This window comes from Anguilla anguilla, chromosome 6 (assembly GCF_013347855.1).
Source record: "Anguilla anguilla isolate fAngAng1 chromosome 6, fAngAng1.pri, whole genome shotgun sequence".
NCBI lineage: Eukaryota > Metazoa > Chordata > Actinopteri > Anguilliformes > Anguillidae > Anguilla > Anguilla anguilla.
The window spans coordinates 51,911,001-51,932,488 of NC_049206.1; the positions used below are offsets into that span (position 1 = coordinate 51,911,001).

The window sequence follows — 21,488 nt, forward strand, 5'->3', positions numbered from 1 at the left end:
GACTGCAATTAAAAACTTAAGGAGTAGTGGCAAGCAGCAAAACAATAAAACTATAATATTAAGTAAACATCCAGGGAAAAAAGAATAGTACTTTGCATGCCATCACATTCCACATGTTGCAAATTCCAAAGTAACATTGTAGGATGAGTGCTGATTAATATCAATATAGCTGCTTTTTCGTAAGTACTGTACATAAATAACCATATTTAATTTGGCTATGTACTCATAAGCATACTGTGATGTCGGCTGCTGTTTTAATGAAGCTGATCCATATAGCATCGCATACAGCAATGGACAATTGCACGGCAATGCAACGGACAGCGAGTACTTCGACACGTAGACCTACAAGTTATCATTGACGAAGCAGTACCAAAATATGTCTGAGTCGGAACGTTCATCCATAATCCATGTTGATAGATCAGTACTTAATTATTTACAATAGAGAATGCAGAAAGACATATGAGCCTTAAAGTCTCTATTAAGCAGTGTCTGCTGGATGAGGGTGCATTAGCACATTAAAATATAAATATATAGCCTAGCATTTGTACGTTTGTCATGTGAACTCGAAAGGACAATAAGGAAAGCGACGTCCCCGCAAAAGGCACGAGGGAGCAACGAGACGTTATGAAACTGTCCGTTTTAAAATTCTGAAGAGACCGATTGCTAAACGTTAGCTAGCATGCAATTTAATAGTTATATCTGATTACTGAATTATACCATTTCTGCGACACTGTAACGTTTACGTCTTCTTCCAAACGCTGCGGTTAAAGCGAGCGACGCTTCGAAATTCTGCGTACCTAATGGCTGGTACCTCAGGTTTTTTCGGACATGTGTGCATCTTGCAACCTTTAACGATTGTAACTTATCGAGAAAATATTTACACGTTAAAGTTTAAATACAAAATAGGCAACACGACGTCTTTTAAGACTTCTTATGCAGCGCTTAATCTTAACCAATAAAGTTCGAACAGTTCTGCGCATCAAGCAGAAGGCACGAATCACCTTTACAAATCCGGAAAACACGCCCACAATTGTATTAGTCTGACAGCACACACAGAGCAAAGCGATTGGACAAGCACGGCTGTCAATAACACATTGCTGCCATTCCTTCCGTTCTGTACTCAGTGTAGAGAAGACTTTTTGCAGATGTGTTTCAGCATGGGTAGTTGAAACAACGAGCCATACGCTAGCTACTCAGTATCACAACTTTTTGAAAATAATTTTGTTCTTCAACAATAAAAGATCCTTCGTAAATGGAACGCGGAATATATTGACCGGGGAGTTACCTGTGCTCTACTTAAACTGACCTGTGAATTTTTATTCATTTAGGCTATTCTTTTTTAGCTCGACAAGAAAAAATGCCAGTAGCAACTCTGTTGCCTTTCACGGCTACTCCGAGTAGGAAGTCTGCCAGCCCGACTTCCTTCAGACTGACGGAGAAATTTATTTTACTTTTAGTTTTCAGCGCTTTTATCACTCTCTGTTTCGGAGCAATCTTCTTCTTACCGGATTCGTCCAAGCTTCTCAGTGGAGTTTTCTTCCATTCGTCTTCAGTGGAAACGAACACTCGAACAGGTACTGACAGCGATACCAGCATTGGAGTGGGAAACGATGAGAAGATACTGGCCAAAATTCGAAAAGACCACGAAAAGGCGCTGCTTGAAGCTAAGGACACTCTTCAGAAACGAGCAGAAGAGATCCAGCAAGATATTAAAATCGAAAAGGAAAAAGTTGCCAAAGAAGGTGTCGGGAAAGGAGAAAAAGATAACAGTTTACCAGTTTTAGAATATGTTCGACCACCCGGAGCAACCGGGCACGAGCCGTCAGATCCGGAAACCCGAGAGAGAAGGAATAAAATAAAGGAGGTGAGTGGCGCAGGCACTGGCACGCGTGTTTCTCAAAGCGCTCTGGTTTCTTATTTTTGCATCACTTGAACGACGGGTGCTACTGTACGGCATAGTTATGTAGCTTTGTCCTTGGTTTCAGTTGTGTCAGTGACATGATTGAGCTCACGTTTAGTTAATGTCAAACGTTTGGTATTTGGATAGCAAAGCAGTATGAACGCCGCGTTGCGTTCCACTGCATTTTCACCGGCCTGTAGTTTTATCTGGAACTATGCGCTAATTACCTAATTGGCTAGTTAACGATACACATTGGTAGTCTTTTGTTATTTTCGTAAATGGAACTGCTGGCTAGTATTTGACTTCATAAAACCAGGTAAATGTTGTTCCCATTCATAGATTCGTTTCAAACTTAATTTGACAGCAGCCTATCCAGTGACTTTCGCAGCTAGGGTTGTTGCATTTTCAGCGCTGTACTGTTGGACTGGGTGACGTAGAGCGGACCAATGAAACGGATTACCTGACGAGTAGCCTACAAGTGATCTGCTTTCAAATCTGGCTCACACGTCAATCTCACAAGATTTCAACCCCTCGCAAGCTTGCAAGATGACCTGCTTTATTGTTGAGCACAGTCTGTGCATCTCGTCTGTATCGCCGAGCTAGCTATTTTCTTCATTAAGATCCTGCGACTTTCAAATTATCATTTTGCATAAACTTGCATATAATCTTAGCGACATTCATTTTTTGATCGTTTATTCATTTATTCGATATTCATTTGTGATCCCCTTTCACGCCTTTTAGATGCTAAACAATTTATGTTTTGACCGCGCTTGTAACGTCAATGGACAGAATTGGTCTTGTAATTATGAATTAACTGCAACATTTATTTTGTTGTTAGTATGTCCTTGCAGTCTATGAAAACAGGAAAAAAACATATTTGCAATAGAAATGCTTTTAGGTCGTTACACTTCGTTTGAGCTGGCTTAACAAAGAAAACTATACAGTTAAATGTATGTTAAAACACAGCTTTTGAATTAATATGTATAGAACAGCAGTAATGCCAGGTCTGTCGGAGTAGCCGCAGGTTGAGTAAGGGGGTTCCAACATTACTTGGAGGCCGGGGAACGCGTCACACACACACATCACGGGTACAAACGTGCACGCGGACCTGAGCACATGCCTTTAACAAGTATAATCAGTTTGGCATTAGGATTATAATATAATGTCAGATCTGCAGTTGCAACTAATTGTATAGTTGTACCTAATTCACTTAATTTTCATGAATTCTTTCCACAAGTATTTTTCACTAGGTTTATAACTTCAGTTTTTGAAGATGACTACAAACCTAGACATTGGCAAATGCAAGATGTAACATCCTATCTTCACGCACATATTCTGAATTGTTACTTAAACTCATATCTGCATACAGCCTACAGCTGAATTTAGTCTAGCTGTCCTCGTGGTCTAATAGTCTGGTAATCAATGTTTTCATCACATTTACTGCTTTTAGCAATCACAAAGGAGAATTGAAAAATATACGACATTGTAACTGGACTTTATCTTTACTGCAGCGAGTAACTGTTGCGTAGAGCCTGCATTTTCAGTTCTGCATTCGTATAAACCCGTCTGTAAGATCATAGGTCTCTTGCTATAATTGCGTCAGAATTGTCGGGCCTCGTTTCATTCTTTTGTGACGTCCTGACGTCAAAAATCAGCTTTTCCCACAACTATTTCGCTGACTGATACAGGACTTGCCAGGGATCAGATTATTCAAAAAAAATGAGGTGACTTGGGAGGGGGAAATGCAGCGACTGCAAATTTCTCAGCAGTCAATCAAAATGTTTCGCGCTCGTGGGTGCAATGCTGTCGCTCCGTTTCTTTATCTCACGCCTTAGCATCAACATTCGTAATTTAGCACTAACCTCTTCGATTTATTTGTTTGTTTTTTTTTGGCAACTGATTGTCCTGTATTTGGTATGCTGACGTGGTATAAACGAGGCCAAATGTAGTCTTGATTCTTGCTACGTGACTGAAAGGAACAGTTGAGTTAAATGCGATTCCTGGGTGTCTGAAACCACAACAAAGGCTGAACCTATTAATAACACTGAGTCATGGGCAGGAGAGTGTATTTCCGATACAATTTAAATGAAATGTAATCCCACTGTGGACTTGTAAATGTGGCGCAAGTGACAGTTTCAGTACAGTTGGGCGGGTAGTGATACCCGGAAATGCTTGAAGCTGGAATTTTGCTAGAATAAATTCATTGAGTAGAATAAATTCATATGCCAGAATGATAATGTTGGGAAAACTTTAATATCAGCAGTTGAGACGTGTGTGAGACTTGAGACGGATCCACCCTCACCCTAATGCTGAGTAATTGAGTATATTTATTAGTTTCTTATGCATATTTATTCAGTTACGTATTATTGTGGGGATTCAAAAGTCTTAGACCGGTCTTACCAACATGAACCACACTGGTAAAAATAAAAAAATAAAAAACATGTTTCATGTATGAATTAGCTACTTCACCAGGGCCTTGTGCTTTCTTTGAATTTTCTTGTGGCACATATTTTTCCATGTGAAAAATTGCAGTGGGGCCTTTGGGCTGTTTCTCTGCTTTAACTCTTAAGGTGTTAGAAACTGCCCCCTGTGCTCAGCATAAACGTGCTCTCACAAAGGGTGCTCCAGCCACGGGGGGAATGATGTCCTCGTGTGCTCGCAGATGCCTTCCTGCCAGCTTGCCTGGCACCGGCGCCAGGGCATTGTCTTCATCAGAAAAGGACGGCCGGCCACCAGCCGTCTCTGCCAGGTTGCGGTGCCAAGCGGAAGCCAGCCGCTCCATCCTTTGTTTCCCCCGGCTTCGCTGACGGTCGTTTTTCCGCGGAAGCTCAGAGCGCGGGCAGACCGGCCCCCGTCCCCTCCTGCCCAATCTCAGCGAGGAAGCCCCGTCGCGGGAAACCTCCGATTCGGAGGACGCGGCCGTCCGCCGAGCGATATCGGCCCGTCTTAATTGCGGCGCAGTCGAGTCTCTCGTTTTCATAATCCACCGCCCCGAGCCGCGTGCGGAGTCGGGCTGGTTTGTCGTTTCCCTTGGCGACGTCGCCGACCGCGGATGGGGGCCGGGCCCCGGCGCGCAAATCGCATGCAAATGAGTTCAGGGCCTGCCGCCGCGGCACGGAGCTGACCCCTTCATCAGCTGCGGTCTGTATCGTGAAGGGCAATCGGATAATACTCTGTCAGTCTATCCCCTCGTGCCCCCCCCCCTCCGCTGCCACGGAGGGCCGGGATTAGACAACAGTGCCGCCCGCGAGGGCCGCAGCAAATCGATGGCGACCCCTAACCCGGTCAGGCCGGCCGTGAGGGTCGGGCCGAGCTGGTTTCGCCATCGCCGACCTTTGCTTTCTGGAGGCCGTGAGCGGAGGGGATGGCGTGGAGCTTCCCGGCAGGGCTCTGAAATGCCCGCTCGGCTCATCTCGCTATTTAAACGCGTTCGGCCCGTGAGCCTCGGCCTCTTGTTTTCTTTCCATGAGGCGCGGTCGAATTTCACCGTGCCGCTTTTTATTTGTCAGGGTGTTTTGTGCGGCCTGTTCTTTATCTGGTTGACAGAGCTGTCGTTGGGGCCCTTCTGCGTTAAAAGGTCAGGTTGAAACCCTGCTCCAGGTACGGTTATGGCTCGAGTTGGCCGGGCGCGTTTCCAGAGCGGTGCTCCAGGTGTTTAATGCCGTAATCAGTTTAATGGCCCGGGCTCGGTCAGGCATGGCCGCTCTCCCCGGACGGGTCTTAAATGTCCCGTGAGCGCTCTCTCACAGGCCTTACGCACGGGCCGAAGGTTTGCACGCGGGGAGCTTTGGCCAACGCGGCAGTTCTTCGGCTGTCGACTCCGCTGCCTGCGATTTCCTGTGTCGCGCGTTCGTTCGACGCTGAGCCGACGCCCCTCGACAGCGGCGCCCGGGCCTCCGCGACTTCAGGAGGAGAAACGAACGCAGGAACGGCACGACGGTTTACTGGCAGATTGCGTACGCGCAGCGTCAGCAGGCATTCCTGTCGGATCCCCGCCAGACGGTTTCTGCGCGTTTCACGGCCGAATAGCCTAAAGAGCGGGAAACATCTGCCCGTGCGCTTCTTCTCTCCGCCGCGTCGCCGTCGGTTACGGCCCCGACCACATCCTGGCTTCCGCGAGGCGCGCCGAGAATCCTGAAGCGGAAACCGCGCGACGAAGGCGGGGGCGTCGGAAAAACGGCGCAGGTACCCTCGCGTCGAGCGGCAGTTACCCGAGACTTCGGTTAGGCTACCTCAGGAGCGGAGGCAATGGTGTCACTGCGGTCTTAAGAAGAGCGATTGCGCAGCCTACATTTTTCAAAGCCGGGATTACTCTCCCAGGACTGCGTCACTGGGGATAATCGCGTTAGCGCTGCCCTGCAGTGTGCTAGTGTGCGTTCACCCCCCCTCCAATCCCCCCCAGGCAGGAGAAGCAGAAGCATGCATTGACTTTGGGGTTCAGCTCACCAGTTGCACCATAGAAGTTGTACCGCATTTCTTAATGCAGCTTTCCTGCCCTGCTTTTAATATGTTTAGCTGAATCTGCAGCAAGTGAACTGACAAGGATTGACTTCAGAGCCCATTTTGTTGGCATAGAAAACTGGCATTTGGGTGTCCTCTTGGTTCAAAGTACTGTTTCACATACTGTAGCACATCCACTGCTTCTCATTCTGTTTCCTGTCCTGCAGTGACCTCCCCTCACACCCGTCCTGATGGCTACCCCGCCCCTTATCCTCATCTCACACCTGTCCTGATGGAAACCACACCCCTTATCCTCATCCTAAACCTGTCCTGATGGAAACCACACCCCTTATCCTCATCCCATACCTGCCCTGATGGAAACCACACCCCTTATCCTCATCCCATACCTGCCCTGATGGGAACCCTGTGCCCTATCCCCACCCCATACCTGTCGCCATGGTGACCCTATCCCCACCCACAGCGCCACCCCTCTCCTTCCCCTGTCGCGAGTGATGTTTCTCAGCTGTGCGCCAGAATCTGATCCAGTAGATCAGGACCACAGCAGGAACGCGCAACCCCCCCCCCCCCCACTCCCCCCCTACCCACCTCCATTCTCTAACAGGCCACGCCTCTGATTCTGGGCGACTCCTCTTTGCCTGGTCCCTTCTCTCCGGCAGGGAGGTGGGGAGACTCGAGCGTTTGATGACATTGGCTCCGCGCAGGCTTTGCGTGTCCACGCCCTGGAGTGCGGTGTAATCGCCATCGTGTTCCTCTTTTTCCCGCGAGCGTGAAGAAGCCGCGCTTCCACGCCAGGGACGTTTTGACGGGTGGCTGGCAGCGAGCCTCGCCGAACCCCTTGGCGGCGGCGGGGACGGCGGCGTTTTGGCGGCCCGACGCGGCAGATGCGCGCTCTCGGGTTCCGTGCCAGGTGAGCGCGGCGAGGGCCCGCCGACCCACCGCCCGCCGCTCCGTTTCCCCGCCAACCCGCTAATGCGGCATTAGACAGGTGCCGCCGCTCTTTTTCCCGCCCGCCTCGAGGTGAACTATAATTTGAGTCCAGCGAGCGGCCGTTATTGATTCGGTTTTTTTTTTTTTTTGGTTTGCTTTGTTTGTTTTTGTTTTTGTTTTCTCTTCCCCCTCGGCGCTGGCTCGGTGAAAGCTGGGCTCGGGTTCACCGGGGGGGCTCGCTTTCAATTAAAGGGGCGGGGCCGCCTGGCCGTGAGTGCCGCCGAGCCGCGCGATCAGGACTCCGCGCCGGCGTCCTCGGACGCAGACGGCTCTCGCCAGCGATGCGTTTTGGCAGGGCTGCGGGGAGCGGGCGGGGCGGAGGGGGCCGTGCTTCGGTCCGGCGGAGGAGCCTAATAAAGACGGGTTCACGCGTCCCCCCCGCCCCGCGGGAGGGGCCCACACTTTTCGGGGTCGCTAGCTTGGCGAAACGCAAAGCGGCAGGAGGAGACGGCGACGACCCCGTTCGTGTACGCGCAGTGGCGCGGGTGTCCTGCTTTTATTTACGCGCCGTCTTTTCCAAACCGATCTGATCGGATCGTTTTCTGATCGTTTTATCGACGCGATCGATGTGCTTCTCAATTTGGCCTCTGAGGCAGAACGGCTCCTCAAGCGGGGCTCGAATGGCAGCTGAGCATAACGCACGTTAAGTCCTCGTGGGACTTTAACATCTGATTGAAATATTCTGCCACTCCCTTTTGTGCAGTATTGCGGCACTTCTTGACTGATAGCCCAGAGATAGGATTTCAGCGTAGTCAGTCAGCCAAGCGCTTGGCACGCGCTCCAGTTCGGTCTTCATAAAAATAAATGAAACTCAGGCTATTTTTCAGATGCTGATTAAAAGCCCAAAATGAAGCTCTCCTGAAGAGCAGGCCGTAAGACATGTCCCAGGCTCGCAGAGCGGCCCGGAGGGCTCGGTGGGCTATGTTTCGGGAAGCGCGTTCCCGCTTTCGACCGGAATTCCTCGTTTATGTAAATCCCAGCGATGCGTGGCCCGCCCGCCCGCGGCTTCGCTCGGTTCAAAGAGCGCCCGAAAAATCGACCGCGCCCGTGCAGCGGGGTCTGGCCGCGTGCGGTCAGGGCTCCCGATAGGGGCAGAAGTCATTCCGCTCGTACTGGGACGTCTCCGCGATCCATCGGAGCTTCGCCTGTTTAAGTCCTTCTTATGTGTTTAAGTTCAACTGGGTGGACCGCCTGCGGAATGCGATTGCATTCATTCCGGGGTTAGCCTTCCAGCGGAAACGCGTCGCCCCAGTTCGGTTCCCCAACCGCTCGCCTATTATAAATAGGTGAGCTCCCCGCGCCCCCCCACGACCCCACTTTCAATTAAGCAGTGCATTTGCAGATGTGAGGGAAGGGGGACGCATCTGAAATAAGGGCTTATGGGAGAGGAAAGGTAATCTCTGGCGGGCAGAGGTCCTGCCAGTCACGGGCCTGATTGAATTGCGTCGGGGATGATTGAATTGAGCGGCTGCTCCTGGGAGAAGCGTTTCCGATCAGCTGGGCTCGGACGGGAGCTCGGAATGAGCCTCCCCGTTTGGCTGCCGGGTAACCACGGTGCCAGCCACGCCGATGGGGGATTTTTGATTGGTTTTTAAAAAAAAAAAAAGAAAATGGCCACCCCCTGCTGCCATTCAAATATTCGGTGGTTCATTTTTGCTGCTTACTCATCTACCCCAAGTCCACAGGCCTGCTGAACAGTTCTAACGGTGCATTTATTGAGTAGCAGTCGTGGTTGTCACTGAAGAATCATTACACGAGCACTTTGGCTTTGTGAGATGCGTTTGCGGTTGCTCTGTCCGTCCGCATTATTTGTCTTGCGTGAGCCAGTGACGCGCTACAAATCAAACGTTCTGCGCCGGCGTGTTCACGAACGACTTACTGTGAGGGGAAACGCAGCGACGCAACTGGGAACAGGAGACAGGAGGAACTGCTCATCGCATCCGCTCGGGAAGTGTCAAGGCATTAAAAGGAAAAAAAAAAAAAAAAACGTTATCAGGTAACCCAGGAATTATGAAGTCGGCTTTTCAGTCAAAATGCCAAGGCTGTGGCTCCGCTTTTAATAACCTGCCATTTCTGTAAGTAATACCGCCGCTGATGAATTCGTGGTGGTAACGGCGGTTGGAATGAAAGGTGACGCGGTGACTGGCGTTTAGCTCTAATTAACTCTAATCCTCCTCACAGGGCCCCGGGGGGGGGCGCTGTCTCAGACCACGCCCAGCGGGACCTGCGTGATTCCAGCCTGAATATTACATGCGTGCTCTAAGCTCAGACGCGTCGTTATTTTGGTGTTTTTGGCCGAACCACAACAGCGGGGACCAACCCTACAAACGCGAATGTCTGCGACAGAGTCACTGAGCGATGAAGTTACACCATTGGTCGGCCGGATGAAGTGTGCTAGATCCAGCCATATACTAGGTTTTGACCTGGTCTTGTTTTTAGTCAGCCAGTAGTGTAGTGTTCCACCCTCTGGGTGCAGGTCCTTTATTGGCGCGTAGCTGCACGAGGCGCTGAATCCAATAGAACGATTAACCGGTAATTCCTTACCCTCTACTGCTGTGTTTTTTATATGCGTTTTGGCGGTTGAACCCAAAATCCAGCTTTGCTCCGGTTTTCGCTCAGGTTTGGGGCCTGGTTGGGGCCTGGCGGGGGCCTGGCAGCGGCCCCGAGCCTCGCCGCGCACGGCAAACTCGCCGGGATGGAAGAAACGGCGTACACACCCTAAATAATTCAGCCGGCATCCTCTTATTTTTTTCCCCCTCACTCGTAAATAAGACATGGGCGGCAGGAAAGGTATTGGAAAGGAGAAAGAGAGAGAGACAGAGAGAGGAGAGAGAGAGAGAGAGACAGAGAGAGAGAGAGAGAGGCTGGAGGCGAGCTGGCCCCATCTCGCCCCATCCTTCAAACGGGGGCGCATTATCTGTAAAAGCTCTTTGTTTCTGCGCCCCCCGGCCCCCCCCCGCCCCTCCCACCCCCCCCCCGACCTGAGACGATCTCGCTCTCTCATGTCAGATTACGGGGGCGGCTCTGACACAAAGCCCCCCCCCCCCCCCCCCCCGTTTTTATCCGACCGCAGCCGAGCCCACACTCCGACCTCAGCCGAGCCCACACTCCGACCGCAGCCGAGACCGCACTCCGACCTCAGCCGAGACCGCACTCCGACCTCAGCCGAGACCGCACTCCGACCGCAGCCGAGCCCACACTCCGACCACAGCCGAGGCCGGGCGACCGGAGGCCGCGCCGGAGCCGTAATGGCCGCCGGGGAGCCAGAGGTCGGCCCGCTCGTCTCTGGGCTTTCTGCGGAGCGGGTTGCCGCTGGCGTTTGGCAGACGGCCATTACGGCTCCGGCCTTCCCTTTCCTCATGACTGGCGCTCACAGAGCGCACTATTTCAGGCCCGCTGCGTGGGAGGAGTGCAGCTTTAGCAGTGTGTTGTAAAGCACTCGTGACGATGCTAAGGTGACATCAATTTGATTAGTGTGTGCATACGAAAACTCTTACATATACACACACACGCACACACACGTCACAATGTGCGCACACAGGCAAATACACACACAAACAAACAAGCCCACACACATGTGTGCATGCAAACAGATGCAAACACACCCACTCACACACACACACGGCATATACACATGCAGCACAAATGCAAACACACACATACACACACATTTGCATGTATACACTCTCTGACTCATAGGCATGTATACCTACACACACACACACACACACTCTCACACTCACAGGCATGTATACATGCGCGCACACACACACAGACAGGAAAATGAGTGACCTCACGGACCAGCTCCCAGCCTGTAACACTGTTCAGGAGAGAGCAGCAGTGGAAAGTGGGTCTCAGCGCTGCAGTAAGTGCTACAGACGGGAGCACTCCAGCGCCCGGTCAGTAATGGAGATCCGGGACAGCCGGTTCCCCTGCCAGGCCAGAGGGCGGGGGGGGGGGGGGGGGGGGGGGGGGGGGCAGTCTGTGTCATTCTTCAGGAGGGTGGGGCGCATTCTCCAGCCAGTCTGCCCGCCGTCCCTTCGGCGGGGGCAGGGGGAGTCATGTGACGGGCCGACGCTGCTGGGGGGGGGGGGGGGGGGGGGTTAGGGTTAGGGAGCGGCGGGAGGGGAAGAGCGGAACTCGCGGCAGGCGCTGTAGCTGAGCCTCGGAGTGAAGCGCGGGGAGGGAGAGAGGGGAGAGGCGGGGGACGCCACCGATGGCGGGAGATTCGCCGTCCGCCGGGAGGGGAACGGACGGGATGCGCGGGAGGAACGGCGGCGCTTAGCGAAACGAAACGCGGGGGAGGCGCCGCGGACGGCGCGGGGCAGGCGGTGGCGGCCCCGTCGGCCAATCCCAGTCAGCGGCGCTGAGGCGGGACCGATCGGCCGATGGAGCGGAGCGACGCAGCCGAGGCCCAGAGCCGTCCGTCAGGCGTCGAGTTTCTGCCGCTAGTCTGGAGCAGCCTGGGCTTCGGGCGGAGAGAGAGAGAGAGAGAGAGCCGTGCCTTTAGAGAGGCCGCTCGCCTTCAGGAGCTGTGTGTGTGTGTGTCTGTGTGTCTGTCTGTCGCCATGTAGCGCATGACCTTGATGTTCTTTCTCATAGCCTTGGAATAAAAGACAGGAGTACCCTACCCTTAGTCCCTGTGACGTAGCCATTTTGTGCAATCGTGATAAAAATGGTACTCATAATCACTATTATCACTGTAAGGCCAAGTGAAATATTGCATATCTTTCCTAATTTTTCTTGGAAGAGTTGTTGAAAAAGTCGGATGCCATTTTTTTGCTTTGGCAATCTCGTTGAACTGTAATTGCCACAACAAAACATTTTATTTGAAACTTTATTTACTAACTTTAGTACCCATCTATGGACATATTAGATTATTGTGTTTGTGGGCAGACAGCCCAAACATCTCACATTACAGTTCTTGTGTTATGTGTTCATTGATATAACAAGAAGACAATCCAAGATTTGTAGTACTACTTGAAATGGATATCAGGAGTAACTGTCAGCACCCTTTGATTATGTGGGCTGTGATGCCCCTCTTCCTGCTAACGATCCACTCCCACGTCCTTGAAGTCATGGCGCATATGTAAACATTTTATCTTAGTGAATTTTCTTCTTCATTTTGATTTTGATGGCAGTCTGAATGCTGAAAATCCTTCCATTTCTTGCACCAGAATCTGCAAAGTGTATCTTGCGGCTTTATTTTTAGTTTTTATTTTCTAAAGCATCTGTGACTGTTTATCTGGAATTGCCCTTGACCTTGCTGATTTAATTGCTTCATTTCTGCGTTGTTTGTCTGTAAATAGTTATTTTGTGTGCGTAAAACAATTTCGCCGAAGAACTAATGCATGTGTTGTATCTTAATTAAGGTGGTTACAGAGCGTAATTTAATATCTGCGTTTAATTGATGTAATATCTGTCTGAACAGATCAGTCAGTGTTTGACAAACGACTTCATTAAGTACGTGAGGGCGGACGCGAGCGCGTCCTTATTGGTGTGGGGGAAAATAAGATCAATGGGCTTTCTTAAGGTGTTCATTTGTCCTCCTTCCGCCTGCTGGGGAGGTCAGGCCGGCCTTCTCAGCGATGTGAGGGAAAGGGCAAGTCGATAGCGATTTGGGTTCGGGTTAAGAAGAACGCTCGGGTCTTCATTTTCGACCGATTCCGCCCGGCTCTTTTTCTTGTTTACCGCGTCAAATTAGCGGTTGTCTTTGACAGTTGGTGACTGCTGTGAGGTCATCAGCACCGGAAGGAAGGGAAAGTTCCAGTAACTTAAAAAGTTCTCGACTCATAAATCTGTGTTATCGTGCCGTCCCCCCCCGTCCCCCCCCCCACCCGCTCCGTCCCCCCCACCTGAGTAAATCCGTGCGATTGCCTGTACTGTCGCATCAAAGACAAGCTGATAAGACCACCCTTGTGGCTTTTAAAAAAATAATTAAACCATCATGCGATTTACTGAACTGTAGGTATTTATCGATCTCGCGCACTTGCATTTATCTTTTCCCTGTCCGTGCTCAATTGGATTTTCTTCCTCTTCTTTAATCTGTTGTATCCTGCGGGGGTAAAATTGTTCTGCTGAGTAATATCTCATATGCATAATGTGCATAATGACAATTAAAAATGCACGCTGCACCTTGTCCGTTTACGTCCTTTGACGTGGCGGTTCTTCTGGAATGCCTTGCCGGTATGTCGAAACTGTGCTCATGTATTCGCGGTATTCAGCGTGTGCCATTATGATTGTTTCGTGCAAGATAGTGTATTGGAGAAAGATGTTCGTGACAGCCCTTGAATGGTATGTCATTGCCTCAAGGGTAACAACTGGAGACGAGTGTCTGGTAAAGCCTCCTGTTCTGTGGAAGGTGACTGAAAGAGGGCGATTTAGCTCCTCCCAAGGCGTGGAAAGGGCCCCATCCCATCATTTTTGAAGCCACCTGGTCTGTTGACACTTAACAGGCACTCGTCGTCGACCTTGGAGTGCTCTGGGAAAAAAAAAAAAAGACTGACACGGTCGCTGCTCTGACTAAAGCTGTGCTTTCCTGGACTTGATAAAAATCATCCCAGGCTGTGTCGAAGCAGTCAGCCGCGGCCCGTCACAGAAGACAGTGGCGCGTGTCACCGGTTCTGCGTTCCTGGACCCTGATAGGCTGCAGTCATTTGATGGACGGATGTCATCACTAATCACTGTGACCTTAAAGGAAAGTGCGTCCCGGTGCCTTTTGTGGCGTGCTCAGCCATCTGCAGTGACAGCGAGCCATCTGGTGAAGAATGCATAATTGTGAGACCGGCGTCTTCAAATAAACATGCTCCTGTCCACAGATGGGAAAGGCAGGGAGCACCTGCCTGTTGGATGATTGTCTTTGCCTGTCGGTGTAAGTTTTGTCTCTGCAAAACCACCACAGAGAACGTGATATTAAAGGCCTATATCTGCGCTAACGCAAATTACGGTACACACGACATTTGCATTAAACATCAAAAGATGGATGATTTTCTGTTCTTGCTGCATTAGTGCACATCTCTTAAAGGGGTAGTTAACTTCATGAGTTTTTGTGTACAGTGAAGGATATTTAGAGACTTATCCGACAACCTGTTGGCTGTACAGTGGCTGGTATAGCAGTATTCATGATGTAAAGCGAGAAAGTACACTTTGAGTAGCTGCAGTTGTCCAAACTGCATTCCAGATCATTAAAGTGCAACTAGTCCCAGAGTGCCCCAATGGCAGCCATTGTGAAGCCAGCCGGTCATCAGAAACTTCTGGAAGCATCTAAAATATCCGTCACCAAACCTTTCTGGACTAGGAGTGGGACATATTTCGGTTTCCTCTAAACGGCAACAGGCCGATTAGTCCGTGCGTTCACTCGGGCTCCCCCTTTTCTGCTTTTTTATTTTTGGCTGTTTGTCACTGCCTACAGCCGGTTTTGCGGCAGCAGATCCTTTTAAAGGCGTCATGCAGAAGTTTGTCCGCAGCACAACGGCCACTGATAAGAACCTTGTTTTTCACCGTCGTCAGGCCACAGCTCTGGGTGAGATTACAGACTGGGGGGGGAGGGGTTAGTAGGAGCGATCATGGACAGGGGAGGGCGGGTTACCCTTATCGTTATCTTGATGATGTAGCCTGCCATGCCTCCTGGTTTGACTTGACATTACTCACTGACCTAGCCTATGCTTACTGTGTGAACTGGACCTAAATGTGTTCGTGGCTATGAATAACCGTTACATAATGAGTACTGCACCTTATCGCACCTGAGGTTTGTAGTTGTTCCAGTGACCTTTGGTATGCACTTATTGCACGTCGCTTTGGATAAAGGTGTTTGCCAAACAAATGTAACGTAATGGGTTACTCAAGTAGGCTGTACACGCTTTGACTCATTACTATGGCCATTATTTTTGAAAGATGCAGAGGGGGGAAAAAAAGCATTTCTTTCCATTAACTTTTTTTTCTAAACTTTTAATTAACTGCTGGCAAGTATTCGTTCCCTCTTCTAATTTTAACCAACTGAAAACATACACTGAAACTGAAATAATGCACTGATACTGAAAATAATATGTAAAAAAAGAAGAAAAAACTGAAAGGGAACTACCCAAGTAAGAGATTCTTCAATAAATAATAAAAAAAAGAATCTACACTTTTCTGATGTTTAATGCAAATATCGCAAGTTTAGAAGTAGGTTGGCGAGTGAAGTAGGTTGGCTGTTGCTCTTTTGCACCAGGCTGATAAGACAAGGGAAGTATGAAGTACAGCACAGGAAGTTATGTGCCCAGATTAACCAAAAAGTTCACGTTTCTGTTGGCCGTATACTTCCTTTCTTTCTTCTGATATGTTTTTCCTTCTTTTTTTCAAAGAAAGTGTCAGCTGAGTATTTTCCAATCACCTTCTCCAGATAGCTAGCTTATATTTACCGTGTTCTCAAGGGGTTCCTGCATAGGTTGCTGATTGAACAAGGCTTTTCTAGTAATGACCACATTTTTTTTTTCTTTTTACTTGCAAACCTTACATTGTTTGACAGAAGGATAATGGCCAGGCCAAAATTATAACCGCCTCGAACATTCGATTCCCGCTAGCGGCGAAGGCCAAGCTGTACGGTAGCTCAGTGTTCTGAATATCGATGCTACCCTCCGTTCAGGACTTCTCCCACCCTGGCATACGCGCCCTGTGCCACCACTCTAAAGACTGTGTCCGGTCGCACTTAAGACTGCAACGAGCCGTCGATTTCCCTGCTAATTCGCCTGTGTAAAATCGGGCACCGGAACGTTCCCAGATTTACTGGAAGTCCGACGGCGCGCCACGGAAAGGAGGGATCGGATTTACGCCGGGCCTTGCCGCTTTTACGTTAGCGGTGCCGCGCGTTAAGATAGCAGCTCTCGTAACCGCCGACTTTAACGGCGCTCGGGATTTTCCCGATATGCAGACGACCTTTTAAGGTATTGAAGGTTTGAAATGTGTCCTACTCTCATAGTAGGACACGTTGTACCATTCGGCTGCTTGTTTTTCCCCTCTTTTGCGCTTTGTTTTTGCTCAATTTAAACCACACGGAGAAAGGCATGGTTTGGGTTTGTTTTGAACTCGTTGCAGACTGGAACTCGTCGAATGTTCTTTCTTTATTGCAGGTTCAGCAGAGTAACAGTTTAGAAAACACTCATCTTTCTTTAAAAATAGTCTTGTTGCTCTTGAAAATGCACCGGCTGACCTCTGTGTTCTTTTGTACCGAGACCTTCAGGTCAGCCGTTTTGAACAGCACAAGAGTGTCCATTATTGATGTCGTTTTACCACCCACCCAAAGATGGACAAACGCATTATGTACTGTAGGCAATTTTGTTCCCCGGGAAAATAACACCAAAAGAATGGCACAGCCTTAGGAAACTGCACAGGCTTGCTGAATCATATCCACTAGCCTTAAGAAACTACACAAAGCCTCTGAATCAGATCCACTGGCCTTAGGAAACTGCACAGGCTTGCTGAATCAGATCCACTAGCCTTAAGAAACTACACAAAGCCTCTGAATCAGATCCACTGGCCTTAGGAAACTACACAGGGCCTCTGAATCAGATCCACTGGTCTTAGGAAACTACACAGGGCCTCTGAATCAGATCCACTGGCCTTAGGAAACTACACAGGGCCTCTGAATCAGATCCACTGGTCTTAGGAAACTACACAGGGCCTCTGAATCAGATCCACTGGTCTTAGGAAACTACACAGGGCCTCTGAATCAGATCCACTGGCCTTAGGAAACTACACAGGGCCTCTGAATCAGATCCACTGGCCTTAGGAAACTACACAGGGCCTCTGAATCAGATCCAGTGGCCTTAGGAAACTACACAGAGCCTCTGAATCAGATCCACTGACCTTAGGAAACTACACAGGGCCTCTGAATCAGATCCACTGGCCTTAGGAAACTACACAGGGCCTCTGAATCAGATCCACTGGCCTTAGGAAACTACACAGGGCCTCTGAATCAGATCCAGTGGCCTTAGGAAACTACACAGGGCCTCTGAATCAGATCCACTGGCCTTAGGAAACTACACAGGGCCTCTGAATCAGATCCAGTGGTCTGTGGCCTCCAGTGCGTCTCTGATTTTGAGCTGAACGGGAGCTCAGGCTGTGTCTGGCGTCCGCTCTCGAGGGAGCCCGAGCTGGGTGGTCCGCTGCTTACCGCGTAACGAGGCCCGCGGGCGTCTGCCTCGTCAGCTCCCCCACCTGCACCCCCACCCCCACCCAAACCCCCACCCGCACCCAAACCCCGGCTGCCTCCCGCCGCTGCAACAGCCCCGCGGGTCCACAGGTGTGCCCCAGAGACCTGCCCGGGAGGGGGGCAGGGGAGCACGGGAAAGGGTGTACATTTCAGCATTAGATTGCACGGGTTTGTCAATCACCCTGAGACCACACACACACGCACGTACACACATTCTCACAGACACACACACACGCACGTACACACATTCTCACAGACACACACACACACACACACACACATTCTCACAGACACACACACACACGCACACACACATTCTCACACAGACACACACACATTCTCACACAGACGCACACACACACACACACATTCTCACACACACACAGACACACACACACACACGCACGCACACACACACACACACACACAGAGACACACGCGCACTCTCGCATGCCTCCCCAGTTTCACATTACTCAATAGGACACCTCCGGGAAGCGGGGTCATTAGCCGGCAGATCTTCGCTCGGCCGTCAATGATTTGCGATCAGCCGGGAGCCGAGGGATACGGTGTCCCGCGTCTCCGCGGAGGCGTAGCGGCCGACATCAGGCCCAGCGTCCCCACGGGGAGGAGCACAGAGCAACACAACGGCCCCTGTCCACGATTCGCGGCTCCGGGAGAAAGCCGAAGCTCTTCCCACCTTCCTGCTCCTCGTCTTTTCTGGGTCCTTATGGAGGGACTTCGGGCACTGCGGTACGCTTTCTGCTCCAAAGGCAACCTGTCTGGCCAATGGACTATCTTTGTTTTTTTTGGGATGGGGCCTACCGAGTACCTACTGAGTACAGGGGCCTACAGCCAGGACCTTTGCGCTGCCAAGTACTGCAGTGTAGGGCGTGTGCCCTCTCAGTTTGGATGAAACGAAGAGGTCTTCCTGTGCGCATTTGGTGCAGAAGAAGAGCCTGGAGTGAATCTGAAGGTGTTAATCATTCTCCCCGCGTACACACAGTCAGGCTGCTCCCATCCCTGGCTCCTGCGAGGCAGAGTTCTGAGGAGCGTTTCAGGCTAGTGGAGGGTCCCGGCCTGCTGGGTCTTGTTGGAGCGGTTGGCTCGGGGGGCCGCACGTATGGATTGACGGCCGCATTCGTCATAAACGTGAACGGCCCGGCGGAATGTTTCAATTTTTTTTTGAAAGAGCGCCAGCGGTCATACTTTTATTTCTTTTCTTCTTTTTTTTCTTCTTTCCTTCGTTGTTTGTTTTTGCTTTGCGGTTCTTGCTTCGTCCGTTATTTTTTTTACGGTCGCCATTTATTATGTTTGTCTTGTGTCAAGCGGCGGAGAGAGAGCTCGTAAAACACCTTTATTGAGATGAATGGCCGTGCGGAGGGAGCGGCATCGAACCCGCGGGCCCGTCAGGTGCGTGCGGCACCGGCGCATCCAGCGATTACAGAGCCGGGTGATGGCGTCCTGACCGCGCCGGGGACGTCTGCGCCGGCCTCGGCAGGTCCTGGGTGCCGGGCTGTGGGTTCACCGGTTGTATACACGGGGTTTGATGTTTGCCGTGGCCCGCTCACCCTGGTTTTGGCTGTCTGTGCTACTCGTGCCGCGGTCTAGCCCCACCCATTACCATTACATTGCATTACCATTGCATTACATTACTGGCATTGTGCGGACGCTCTTATCCAGAGCGACTTACACAACTTTTACATTGTATCCGTTTATACAGCTTGGTATATACTGAAGCAATGCAGGTTAAGTACCTTGCTGAAGGGTACAACGGCAGTTTCCTACCCAGGAATCGAACCTGTGACCTTTAGGTTACAAGACTAGTTCCTTACCCATTATACTACACTGCCACCCCCCTCCCCGTGCGCCCTCCCCAACCCCCCTTACCCCCCCCCCCCCACCCTGTGCCTTCTCTCTCTGCTGCAGCTGGGAACCAACTACACATGTTAAGAAAAGAGAGCAAAAGAGAAATGTTTCCAAGTAAAATGGCTGTAAAACGGTGCATTTCTGGACCAAATTAATAAAAGGCAAATTCCAGGCACTCTTTCCATTAAAGATTTAAAAGCCTTTATTGATTATGGCCCTCTCCTGATTAAGGCCCAGTTTATATTGCTTCTGTGTACCGAATTGTGCTTTAATCTTTAATCTCTATTAATAAAGGAACCGCAGTCTGTGCACAGTAAAACGTCCTGTGTTAATTCTACTCCTAACAGAGTGAGTCCTGTAGGGACCGTGTGTGCTCTGTATAGGCTAAGTCGATTTAACACTCAACACTTTAACAGTACTGTAGTCTGCTCACCTGCTTGTGTGTGCTTTTATGTGGGCGTTTGTGTGTGCTCGTATGTGTACTGTAGGTGTAGCCACTTGTGTGGCTGTGTATGTTTCACATTTTATTTCAAGACAAGTTTTCAAGTTTTAAGGCTTGTCATATTGGTGAGTGAATTTTGATTAGGCTAATTAGCAACTTCTCTAAATGCATGTTCTGCTTTTTATCTTAACAGGTCTGGGCTCGAATGAGTTATTAATTGATTTCTACATTGAAAGAAAATGCCTGGATGTCAGTTGTAAATGTAAAATGTACAGTTAAAGAACTTAAGATTCCTTTGCTAATTGCATCACACTTTCTTTAAGTGTGTCTCTTTGGTAAGCCCACCTCCACCCACCCACCAGGATTTTTCTTCAAAAAGACGCTGATTAAATATATTTTTATTTATATAATTAGTTCTCTGTAACTGTGCAGACCCATCTGTGTAGGCCTATGCTTGATGGAAGATGGAAATAAATAGCTGATATACAGTATTTAGGCCTGTTTATTAAAATATAGCTATGGTAAGCATGTCACGGTGGTACAAATGTTTTATTTACAGGGCTCTACGTGAACATGTTTTCCACGGAGCACTTGTGCTCCTAAGTTGGGAAAATTTAGGAGACCATTGAAAGTTTAGCGGAGGTGCTCCTAAATAATTTTTCGAGTTTGCGCACTTCAGTTTTCAGGAGCAAATGTTTGCAAAATGGGAGCTCTGATTTGATGTTTTTTTTTAATTTTTTGTTTTTTTGGAGAGGCAACAAGACAAAAAGCAAGAAGCTATTATCTTAGGCTAAAAAAAACTGTTTATCAGGCTGTGGTTTTAACAGACTTATTTTTTTAAATAGCTTTTTTTGGGGGGGGGGGGGCGAGGGGGGGGCAAAAAAACAAAAAGCTTTTATGATCTCGGGCTGAAGCGGTTTATCTGGCCGCAGGAAGTGGCCCGTCTCCGCGGTGCGGTCCGACCGCGGACGCTCTGGCCGTCGACCCCGACGCTCTCTCGCTGTGTCACATGTCGACCTCGCCCCGGCGAAGTCCCCCGTGGCCCCCGAGCGCCGACCCGTCTGGCGGGAACTGGCCCCCGCGAAACCCGCTGAATCGGCTCTGCGGGGCTGCTGAGGCGTCAGATGGAACGGGTTTAGGAAGGAAGGGGGGGGGCGGGGGGTCGGGGACAGGAACGGAATAAGAGGGAGTTAATCATTTATTTTAGCACGATTTGGAAATGAGCTTATCTGCAGTTTTATGGCTGTGAGGCTCGATGAAAGTTAGGTGAAGCGGGAGACTGCTTCTGTTTTTAATTCCTTTAGTGAAAAATGACTGCGTGTGTGTGTGTGTGTGTGTGTGTGTGTGCGCGCGCGCGTGTGGTCTGTATGTGTGCGTGCTCGTGTGTGCGCATGCCAATGCACATGTTGTACACATATCGACGGGAAGCAAAGTTATTCGTGTGATTAAATGATGTCGTTGTTGGTTGAAACAACGCATCTCCTTTTTTGTAGTTTTTGCACACATTGAATGTTTTCTTCCAGCTCCGTGTGTTGTCGCCTAAATGTCTCATAATTCATCAAAAAATAGGCTTATTCAAAAACCCCATATTCCATAGTACTACGTTGGCGCATGGGAAAAAAAAAGAATTTTTTAAACGTGGC

General features: G+C 49.9%; 1 protein-coding gene across 1 annotated transcript in view; it reads left to right on the forward strand.

Annotated features, from left to right (window-relative positions):
- Positions 1–1,101: 1,101 nt before the first annotated feature.
- man1a1 (mannosidase, alpha, class 1A, member 1) overlaps positions 1,102–21,488 on the forward strand; it is a 127,124-nt gene continuing 106,737 nt past the window's right edge. The window contains exon 1 of the mRNA XM_035421343.1: positions 1,102–1,864. Within this exon, the coding sequence (XP_035277234.1) occupies positions 1,358–1,864 (507 nt within the window). The 5' untranslated portion in view covers positions 1,102–1,357. The remainder of the gene's footprint in view (positions 1,865–21,488) is intronic.